This window comes from Octopus bimaculoides, chromosome 13, assembly GCF_001194135.2.
Source record: "Octopus bimaculoides isolate UCB-OBI-ISO-001 chromosome 13, ASM119413v2, whole genome shotgun sequence".
Classification (NCBI taxonomy): domain Eukaryota; kingdom Metazoa; phylum Mollusca; class Cephalopoda; order Octopoda; family Octopodidae; genus Octopus; species Octopus bimaculoides.
Window position 1 is genome coordinate 25,104,151 of NC_068993.1, and position 10,807 is coordinate 25,114,957.

Sequence of the window (10,807 nt, forward strand, 5' to 3'; positions counted from 1 at the left end):
TTCGCAAGCCGAGTTTTGTGTCCAATGAAGGAGACGATGTTGGCATGGGTGCCAGTCGTCGAATTTAGTTCGATTTCGATTTCACTTGCCTCAACAGGTCTTCACAAGTGGAGTTTAGTGTCCAATGGAAGGAGAGGTACACATAAGTGGGCTGGCTACGCCCCTGGCAGAGGCCTTTGGTTTGGGTCTCACTTGGCTTGCCGGGTCTTCTCACGCACAGCGTATTTCCAAAGGTCTCGGTCAGAAGTCATCGCCTCGGTGAGGCCCAATGTTCGAAGGTCATGCCTAACCACCCCATTCCAGGTCTTCCTGGGCCTACCTCTTCCACAGGTTCCCTCAACCGCTAGGGTGTAGCACTTTTTCACACAGCTATCCTCATCCATTCTCGCCACATGACCATACCAGCGCAATTGTCTCTCTTGCACATCACAACTGATGCTTCGTAAGTTCAACTTTTCTCTCAAGGTACTTTCACTCTTTCTAGTAAGCACACTGACATTACACATCCATCGGAGCATACTGGCTTCATTCCTTGCGAGCCTACGCATCTCTTCAGCAGTCACGGCCCATGTTTTACTGCCATGAAGTATGTCTGTTTGTACACATACGTCATACAGTCTGCCTTTTACTCTGAGAGAGAGAGACCCTCTGTCACCAGCAGAGGTAAGAGCTCTCTGAACTTTGCCCAGGCTATTCTTATTCTAGCAGCTACACTTTCAGCGCACCCTCCCCCACTACTAACTTGGTCACCTAGATATCGGAAGCTATCAACCACTTCTAGTTTTTCTCCCTAGAAAGTGGCAGAAGTTGTTTTCTGCACATTTACAGTGTTTATAGCTCCTGAACATCTGCTACAAACAAAAACTAACTTCCTAGTTAACCTTCCTTTGATATTGCTGCACCTCTTATGTGTCCATAGCTTGCACTGGGTGCATCTTATAGAGTTTCTACCTACGCCTTTTCTACAGATCGAGCAGGGCCATCTACCTGAAGGGGTTTGTGTTTTTCTACCTTCCTACTTATTAGGACTTTGGTTTTAGCTAGGTTGACTCTAAGGCCGTTCAATTCTAGTCCTTGCTTCCATACCTGAAACTTCTCCTCTAGTTCTGAGAGTGACTCAGCAATCCAGTCTGTCCAAAAAGGGGGAGATGAGTTAACGAGAATGAAGAGAAGAGATGTTCACTTGGGATTTGCAGTTAGCTACAGACAAATTGCAAGGCACCCATTTTATGAGTTTTGGAACCTTTCCAAGCTGTTGAAGATGGTAGTGAACAGTTGTATGGCTTGAATGAAGCTTGCTTGCCAATTCTTCAAATGAAACTGCATGATCTTTTTCAAGTTCTGCCAAAAGAAGCTTGTCATCAAACTCAACTGGATGTTCTGTTCGGGCCTCATCTTCAAGGCTGAAATCTCTTCTGAATTTTACAAATCATATTCTGCAAGTTTTTTCCTTCAGGTACACTTCTCCATAAGCTGAGTGAATATTTCAAGTCACTTCAGCTGCAGAGTTTCCTTTTTTAAACTCATAAATACTCAAATACTCCTTAGACACTTCCATGTTTGAATAGCTATAATTAGTGAAATTTCAATTAGATTATCCTGCTAAACGAAATTTAATCAGTTTAAATATGTCCAAATACATATATTACTTGATGCCATTAGACATCCTAAAATACTGTTAAAGCATTTACAAATTGTAAATATAGAAGTCCAGATATTACTTATGGGATGACCTGATATATCAGTTTGAGTAAAAAATAAGCAACGTTTTGAGCCAAGAAGAATTTGTAACAAATTTTTGTAGAGTTTTGAATTCTTTAAAAACATTTTTTTGCAATTCTCTGATAATATAGACACAAACTTGCCCAAATGCATCAATAAATTAACATTGATATCTTTTTCACTGTTGTTACAAACATCTGAAATGGAACTGTCAAAGTAAGATATTTGAGCAATTTTGCTATTCAACTTCAAAAAAGGACGTAAAGCAGCTGAAATTGCTTGCATTATCAACGAAATGTTTGTGAGGAAATGACCAGTGAGTGGTCAGCTCAAAAATGGTCTAAACAATTTTGCAGTGGAGCCCTGAGCCTTGAAGATTGTGAGTGTAGTGGACGCCCATCTGTCATCATTGATGGTCAATTAAAGACTGTCATTGAGAAAGATCCACGTAAAGCCACTCGAAAACTGGCAAAAGAACTTCAAGTTTGCTAGAAAACTGCTTGCAACCATTTGCATGTGATCAGAAAATCAAAAATGCTCGACAAATGGGTACTATATGATTTGAATGAAAATTAGAAAATGCACAGATATGGAATTTGCTCATCACTTCTCCATTTCTTGACTGTATTGTAACTTACGATGAAAAGTGGATTCTGTACAATAATAAAAAATGTTCTGTGCAGTGGTTGGACCAAAATGAAGCACTGAAAACCTTCCCTAAACCCGAGCTCTTCAAAACAAAGGTCATGGTGACTGTTTGGTGGTGTACTGGACTCATCCACTATAACTTCTTAAAACCCGGAAAAACCATTACTGCAGAAACATATTGCCATGAAATTACCAAAATGAACGAAAAACTGCTACTCCTTTGTCCCAGACTGGTCAACAGAAGAGGGCCAATCATTCTTCATGACAATGCTCGACCACATGTTTCACTACGAAGTTCTTCCCAACCGAGCTTATTCCTCAGACCTTTCTCCTACCAACTACCACTTTTTCAAGCAACTTAATGGTTTCCTGCAAGAGAAGGAGTTCAAAAATCAAACCGATGCTGAATATGCATTCAAAGAGTTTATCAGCTCTAGAACTCCAGATTTTTATGTTACTGGAATAAACAAACTCGTAACTTGTTGGCAAAAAAGTGTTGATTGTAATGGTACTTACTTTGATGAATAAAATTTCCGCATTGTTGAAATATATTGTGATGAATTTCAAGTTTTAAAACGTTGCCTACTTTTTACTCAGCCTGATATATATGATAGGCTTCTTTCAATTTCTGTCTACAAAATCCACTCACAAGGCTATGGTCAGCGCAAAGCTATAGTAGAAGATACTTGGCCAAAGTGTCATGCAGTGGAGTGAACCCAAACTTTTTACCACACTGAATGTAGGGCTTAACTAGAACTTTATTCTATTGACCCCCAAAAGATGAAAGCAAAGTTGAACATGGTGGGATTTGAATTTAGAACATAAGGAAATTATGCTTTTAGGACAATCCACTGAGGGTTATGGACCAAGCAATGACAAATCTATCATTGGAAGTAAACCCAGGAATGATGGCTCTTTAGAAAATAACAAAATCAATAGCATATGGAAGTCAGAGAATACTATAATGCTAGTGGGAACCTTTGAAGGCAAAAGATTAGCTCCAAGTATATTCTAAAGGAAAGGAAATTGACATAGACTTCACTAGGTTTTCGTAAAGCAAGATATTTTTTCATTGAGAAGGAGCCACAATTTTTGTCAAATTACATTTCTATATGTCCAGAAATAACCACCATGGTCTGAAACATTTTACTTAACTACATCATCCACCTTATCTGAGATTGCCGTTGTTATTGAGCTGATCATTCGGTCACATTAGAGCTATCAAAGATTACGCGTCCTTCCTTCCTTTTTTAAGACGGTAGGAGCGTGATTTGAAGGAAACTGGCTACTACTTCCAGCAAATAAGAGACTACTTAGAGGTTTCCTGCAAGGGTTTTGATTATACGTATTGGATTTAACTTTGGACACCTAGATTTTGGAGATTGACTTTTATGTAGTGTTGTGTAAATTGGCGAAAGAAAATTGGGCTATGTTTGACTCGCAGAAGGTAACAGCTGAGCTGCGTGCACAAGCCTTCGAGTCAAAACGAAAGATTGCCCCAAAATATTTACTTAATTTCTTCCTATTTAATTCGGAAAATGCCCACCAGAATATTAAGACATAAAAATTGACATGTTGAAATATGTTTGTATTACGTGAACACGTCAATGCTTGTGTTTGTCTATACATGAACAGAAATCTACACCACGAGTATATACTGCAGTTGAACACAGGAAAACACCAAACTTCACATAGTACTTCGTTATGATACAATACTAAATACACGTGTAAGCAGTACCAAAACACGGTATCTGTCACGAGACACCAAAATAAACAAGTCACACTAGAACATTCTCTAATTGTACCCAGTTACAAACAACAGAAGTTTTCTCGGCAAAGGTAAAGAATACGTACACCAGGTGGCTAGATTAGGGTTTTTGTTACGCTGAAAATAGGTGGTGTATATATTCTTTACCTCCGCCGTTTTCTCTGTAAAGAACATGAGAATGTTTCAATACAAGAAGTCTTTATGGCGAGTTTTGACAAAGTGCATATGACGTGTAAAGAAAGAACAAAGCTAAAAGACGTCATTATAGTATAAAGAAATTATTAGTTACCGTTTTGACTAGAGGTAATTTAGCCTTTCCAACTAGATTCCATACAGTAGGATCGAGATGTTGCCGTACGTCAGCCATTTTGACAACAATGAATCACGTGACAATAATTAGAGTAACCAGGGTGTGGGTGTGGCTTTGTTTTCTTCACTCGGTAGGCAAGTTAGACTTGCCATTTCCTGTAACCGCTATTTCTTTTGCAGACATTGTGGAGTTAGAAATATCCTATATATATATGATATATATATATATATATATATATGATATATAACCACCACTTCCCACTTTATCTATTTATTTATTTTATCAATGCCGGTATTACTGTCACAGTCAATTATTATTTGCGAAGGATTGTGCTGTTATTTCTAGCTAGCTGTACGAGCATATAGAGCAGATATTTTCAACCACTGCTAAGTATGATTTACTGGTGCCACGAATCGGAAAATTCTAAGATATTTAGAAAACTCTAATGTTTTTAAAACACCACACAGAAGCATGCGTATTTATTTTCGGCAAATTGCAATGCATACGCCCATCTGTTTGATTTTATCTTCATTTATATAATAAAAAACAAAACAAAAAAATATGGTTTAAAAGGGCTAATGATGCGATATGACACGTAGCACCTTATTCAGTGTGTCGTGGAGGAAAAGCTAAAATTGCTGATTCGGAAGTTGGTTCGTAGTTGTTAGTGTATGAGCATGTATACAGGTAATGTAAATGGTTTCTTTGTCTGGCCATGTGACAGAGTATATGCATGTATTGGGGGCGTTTCTTAGTATATATGTTTGAGCCTGGTTTCTGTTGTTTTTTGCTAGTGTATACACAGAGCATGTGCATATAGAGGCAACGCACTCGTTAAGACAAGAATACTTACTCGTGCACATTTAGACATGTATTAAAGCATAGTTACAAACACCGTACACTCAATTATTATATAATATAGACACATATATAGTGTACATATATGCTCATATGGGACGATAAACGACCGGAAAGCCTTTAATTATGTTTATTCCATCAGGGTTAACCAGAGATGGCAGAAACGTTAGCACGCCGGGCAAAATGCTTAGCAGTATTTTGCCTGTCTTTACGTTCTGAGTTCAAATTCCACCGAGCTCGACGTTGCCTTTCATCCTTTCGGGGCCGATAAATTAAGTACCAGTTGCATACTGGAGTCGATCTAATCGACTGGCCCCCACCTCAAAAATTTCGGGTCTTGTAGGCACCGGTCCCAATAGTATTTACTGGACACAATAGCACTCATTGGGACTAACAGAAGACTACAACGTACATAGGTCAGAATTGGGTTCCACAGATCTGTAGAGCCCCTAGGCAACTGCCGAGTGTGCCCATGCCTTAAGACGGCTTTACATGTAGTATTTAGTTGTGGCCACTTACATTCGAAGTTCAAATCTCGCTGAGATAGAAAAACTGCACGTCAGTCAATAACTGAACAGATTTCTATAATCAATATATCAAAGACTTGAATGAAATTATAGTAGAAGACCACAACTGAGTCTTCCGAACATTTCTCATTCTTTCGTTCTCTCAATATACACTATAGTTGATTGGCTAAACTATATACCAATGAAATCACTTTACTATAGTTTTTCTTTTTCCGTCTTTCACACCGTTCCACGTTTGTTATTGTTTTATATATATATATTCTCACTCAATTTACTTTTTTCCTATCCTGCCTTCGCCGTTTCTATCTCTATTTTCTCACTCATTCATTGCTCTCGTTATTCCACTTTTTGTTCCATTCTGTTCTCTTTCTGCCACTTATATTTATCCTCCCCCCACCTTACTCTCTCACAACTCTACTGCTTCACATCCCCGCCACTTTAGCTGAGACACGTCATGACATGTAGAACAACAACAACACTTAGCAGCGGTACTTCCTACTACTGTGTGTGAGTAGATCGATCGTAGCTACGAACGCTGCAATAGTCACTGTTGTGATTTCCGGGACTCTGGGATAAACAAAAGGAAAACTAGCCAAGTATTGAACTATAATCGGCACGTGTTCCAGTAGTTCGTTGTTGGAAAACAGGGAAGTTCGAATTGTCACGAGAAACTTTATCCTTCGTCCTTCTTATATATATATATGTGTGTGTGTGTGTGTGTGCACCAATTATTGAAGTACGGCCGTGCTGGAGCTCCATACTAATTTTTCTGTTCTTCGTTAACGAACGTTTTGATATAAATGCTGAAACGAAAATTACAACATAAATGAAAATGAATTTATTTTAGACAATAAGAAATTTGTTTTCATCTTGGTGAACAGTCAATATAAATAACAACAATATCATCGAAAAAAGTCCATTCAAAACTATTTGAACTCGCTAAGAAGAGGAAACTAAAGCAGAAGTAAGAAGCCAGGAAGTGGAATGTTTTCCCATTTACTTCGCACAACTTTGTGTTCAATGATGAAAATATGCTGAAGTGTGCAGTTAGAGATTATGAATCTAATGAGCTATGTGACATCTATTCTTTACACGAGCTGACTGCAGAAATGGATTGGAAGTGACCACACCGGACAATGTATGCTATCTGTTGATCCGTTCACCGCTGTCGAAATGAAGAACTGTAGAATCGCTAATTTCAATGGAAGGATTTCCAAATGTTCGGAGTATCAGAGATGACAAGATGGTCAGGTTGGAAATTACCTAAATACTAAAGAGTAAAAAGAATACGCACGCTTTAAGTGCGGAAATCTTACACAATCTCGAAAACCTGTTTTCATTGTTACCCACTTAACGCCATCCACTACTTCGTAGGTAATAAGTTTCGTGTTATTGGGGATACTTGCTAAAAACGTCTGCCAGTAGTCATATGCTTGTCCCAAAGCTTAAACCATGCAACTGTACTTGTATTAATATTATCTTTGGAATCGTAAAAAATCTGTTGCCGAATAGTTAAATAGTTAATTCCAGCACAAATTGTTGATCTGATCCAATCTTCGATTATAGCAGGTGTTTATATATATATATAGTTTTACACTCCACAATTATTTTTACATACCATTCTCTTATTAATTATCAATAGTTATATCATTGTATATTATATTATAACTATTACTACTATAAATTAAAGAAAACGTTAAGGCAAATCCCATGTGTATTCCTTCTTTACTTGCGGATTAGCTTGTCAAACTATTTATTACCTGTTAGAAACAACACGTTGACAAATAGCCCTTTAAATACTTCATAATTATTAAGGGTTTAATGTGATTACTTTTCGAATATGATTATGTTTCACGCATAAGATATATTTAACGTATCAACAATGGTTGAAAATTTATTTAGTTGATTTTATATGTAACTGCGCTCGTCATATATATATATATATATATATATATATATATATATATTTTACCAATATGTGTTTAATGAACTTTTTCTCGCGTCTTCTTCTAAGCTCATCTCCTCGGCGCACCAATCGCCGTATTGTCCCCAATCACACTATAAACATACGTCTTTCCGATAAAGACCACCCCAATCATGCTTATAAAACCAACAAAATAAAAACTACCAAATATAGCATTTTAACGTTTTTACCTAAAAATCTTTTTGAACAGTTCCACCGTTTGGCTAACATTTTTTTCATATTTGTGGTGATTCTAAATTGGATTCCACAGGTACAGGCTTTCGGTAAAGAAATAGCCATGGTACCTGTGATATTTGTTCTTGGAGTAACTGCTGTTAAAGACATATTTGAAGATTTCCGGAGAGGATTATCAGACAGACAGATCAACCAGAACACGTGTCGAGTTTTGGGGTATGTAATTAATTTGTCCTTTATTTTATTGTATTTTTTAAAGTGTTTACAAGTGTCGTTGCATTACTACTGAAAATTTCTTATCTCAGCACTTCTGAAAGATTTTACCACATGCTAAAATAACAAATATTGGGTAAATTTCTTTTTCTATTGTCGATGCCGTACCTTCAACGACACCTTGTTCACCTGTGATAATTGGTTACCACTAGCTACCAGTGACTGTTTAGCAGTGACAATTAGCTCGCTGCACAAGTCGGAATTATGTAAATCCAGTGAGAAGTGTGTATGTGGTGGGGCTTTCAGCCAACTTGAAAACTTAGATGAGTACGAGAAATTTGTATGAATGCCAAAAGTGAAAATAAATAAATAAGGATTTTAAAATTAAAACAAATGAAGAAAATAATCAATAGCATTGCCTTATCACAGAACTATTTAGTTTCTTTTGTTCCACATTCTTGGCAATGATACCTATGAATTTTCGGTAATTTTTCAGATTAACACCCGCACGATCTTCACTAGGCGGTTAGGGTTTTAGGGTCAGGGTTAGGGTTTTAGGGTTACGGTTAGTGACGGAATTCCCTAACCCTAAACCCTAACCCTAACCCTGACCCTAAAACCCTAACCCTAACACCCTAGTGAAGATCGTGCGGGTGTTAATCTGAAAAATTACCGAATTTTCTTCTAAAGTGTGAAAACAATTTTTATGCTATATAATATTAAGAAACTGCAAATGTCACACTTTAACCGACCGATCTCTTTTGTATACTTCAATATATGCCTTATATAAATGAAGTATTTCATTCTGGGATAGGTATTCCAGACGTGTTATATTTATATAATATTTTACCAGCGAATAGCTGATTCATCATCCTTTTGTTAGGACAGCAGATTATTTAGCTCACGTTAACTTTTCTGCAGGATGCCTTATTTCTCAGCTAAGTCAAATATGACAAGCGCTCATCTCTGAAAGTTTAACATATCAAGTAGGCTCAAGCATGGCTGTGGTTAAATGTTCGCTTCATAACCTCGTGGTTCTAGGCTCGATATATCTTCTATTATAGTTTATTGTTGAAATTTGGTAGACGTAAACTGTAGACAACTGTGTGGATATGAGTGTTTTTGCATGTGTAACACACAACACACACACACATCACATATATATGGGGAGAGAAAGAGTGAGTGTGTGTGTGTCAGTAATGTTTACACGTGACCTTATATTTCTTAACCTAGCAACTAGACAATTAAAGATCAATAAAATAAATGCCTGACTGAAATAAGTTGCGGGATCTCGATGTGATCGATCATTGATTGGAGAAGGATTCGCAGTAGCCTTGAATCATTGGATGATAGTTCAATGAATGAAACCAGCAAAAAGCAGAAATGAAACTTGTGATATCATGTACCAAGTATTCTTGATACAAACTCTTATTCTAGAATCTATTCTATATACTTTTCTGCTTTGTCAATTTAAAGGACTCTTGAATAAACTCATTTAAAATGTCAAAAACTGTTGTACGGAATATACACTGTACATGTCTAAATTTCATTAACCAGAAAATATCTTATGAAACTTTAAGAGCCTTTTTTTCTTTGGAGTCTACCCCGATTCCTTGATTTGTAGCTTCATTATATATAGATATCGGTTTCAAATTTTGGCGTAAGGCCAGCAATTTTGAGGGACGAAGTCGATCACAACAGTCCCAGTACTCAACTGATACTTATTTTTATCGACCCCAAAAGAATGAAAGGTAACACTGACCTTCTTAGAATTTGAACTCATAACGCAAAGACAGATGAAATGGTGCTAAGTATTTTACCCAGCATGCTAACGATTCTGCCAGTTTGCCACAATGTTTGTATATGCATGTTTTTATACACATACACACACACACACACACACACACACACACACATTCCTGATCTCTCTCTCTCTCTCTCTCTCTCTCTCTCTCTCTCTCTCTCTCTCTGGCCAGGTAAATATGTACCTCCTCTACAGCAAGACATCTGTTTCTGTCTCACTGTTTCACCATAACCTTTCATCATGTGGCATAAGATCACCTCCTCCAATTCCACCTCCCCTTTCAAAGGATATTTGTCCAGCAAATTATTTGGTGACCCTGTCAGTGCAGGTGCCACTTAAAAAGCATTCAGTCCACACTATAAAATGGTTGGTGTTTGAAAGAGCATCCAGCTGTTAAAACCTTGCCAAAACTGGCCTTGCTTGTCTTTGCACCATGTAAAGAGCACTCAGTCCACTCTGCTGAGTGGTTGGTGTTAGGAAGGGCACCAGTCAGAAAAACCATGCCAAACCAAACACAGGTGTCTGGTGCAGGTTCCTGCTTGGCTGGTGCCTGCTTGACCAGCTTCTGCTAGGTTGGCTCCTATTAAACTGTCCAACCCATAGCAACATGAAGAGTGGGTTTTAAACAATGATGATTACATATATATATATATATGATATAATATATATATATATGATATAATATATATATATATATGATATAATATATATATATATATGATATAATATATATATATATATATGATATTATATATATATATATATATGATATGATATATATATATATGATATGATATAT

At 37.1% G+C, this 10,807-nt stretch overlaps 2 protein-coding genes across 2 annotated transcripts in view; one reads left to right on the forward strand and one right to left on the reverse strand.

Moving 5' to 3' along the window:
* LOC106883741 (COMM domain-containing protein 8) overlaps positions 1-4,575 on the reverse strand; it is a 67,168-nt gene extending 62,593 nt beyond the window's left edge. The window contains exon 1 of the mRNA XM_014934856.2: positions 4,428-4,575. Within this exon, the coding sequence (XP_014790342.1) occupies positions 4,428-4,505 (78 nt within the window). The 5' untranslated portion in view covers positions 4,506-4,575. The remainder of the gene's footprint in view (positions 1-4,427) is intronic.
* A 1,318-nt stretch (positions 4,576-5,893) lies between these two features.
* Positions 5,894-10,807, forward strand: part of LOC106881894 (phospholipid-transporting ATPase VB) — a 150,242-nt gene continuing 145,328 nt past the window's right edge. The window contains exon 1 of the mRNA XM_052972375.1: positions 5,894-8,207. Within this exon, the coding sequence (XP_052828335.1) occupies positions 7,810-8,207 (398 nt within the window). The 5' untranslated portion in view covers positions 5,894-7,809. The remainder of the gene's footprint in view (positions 8,208-10,807) is intronic.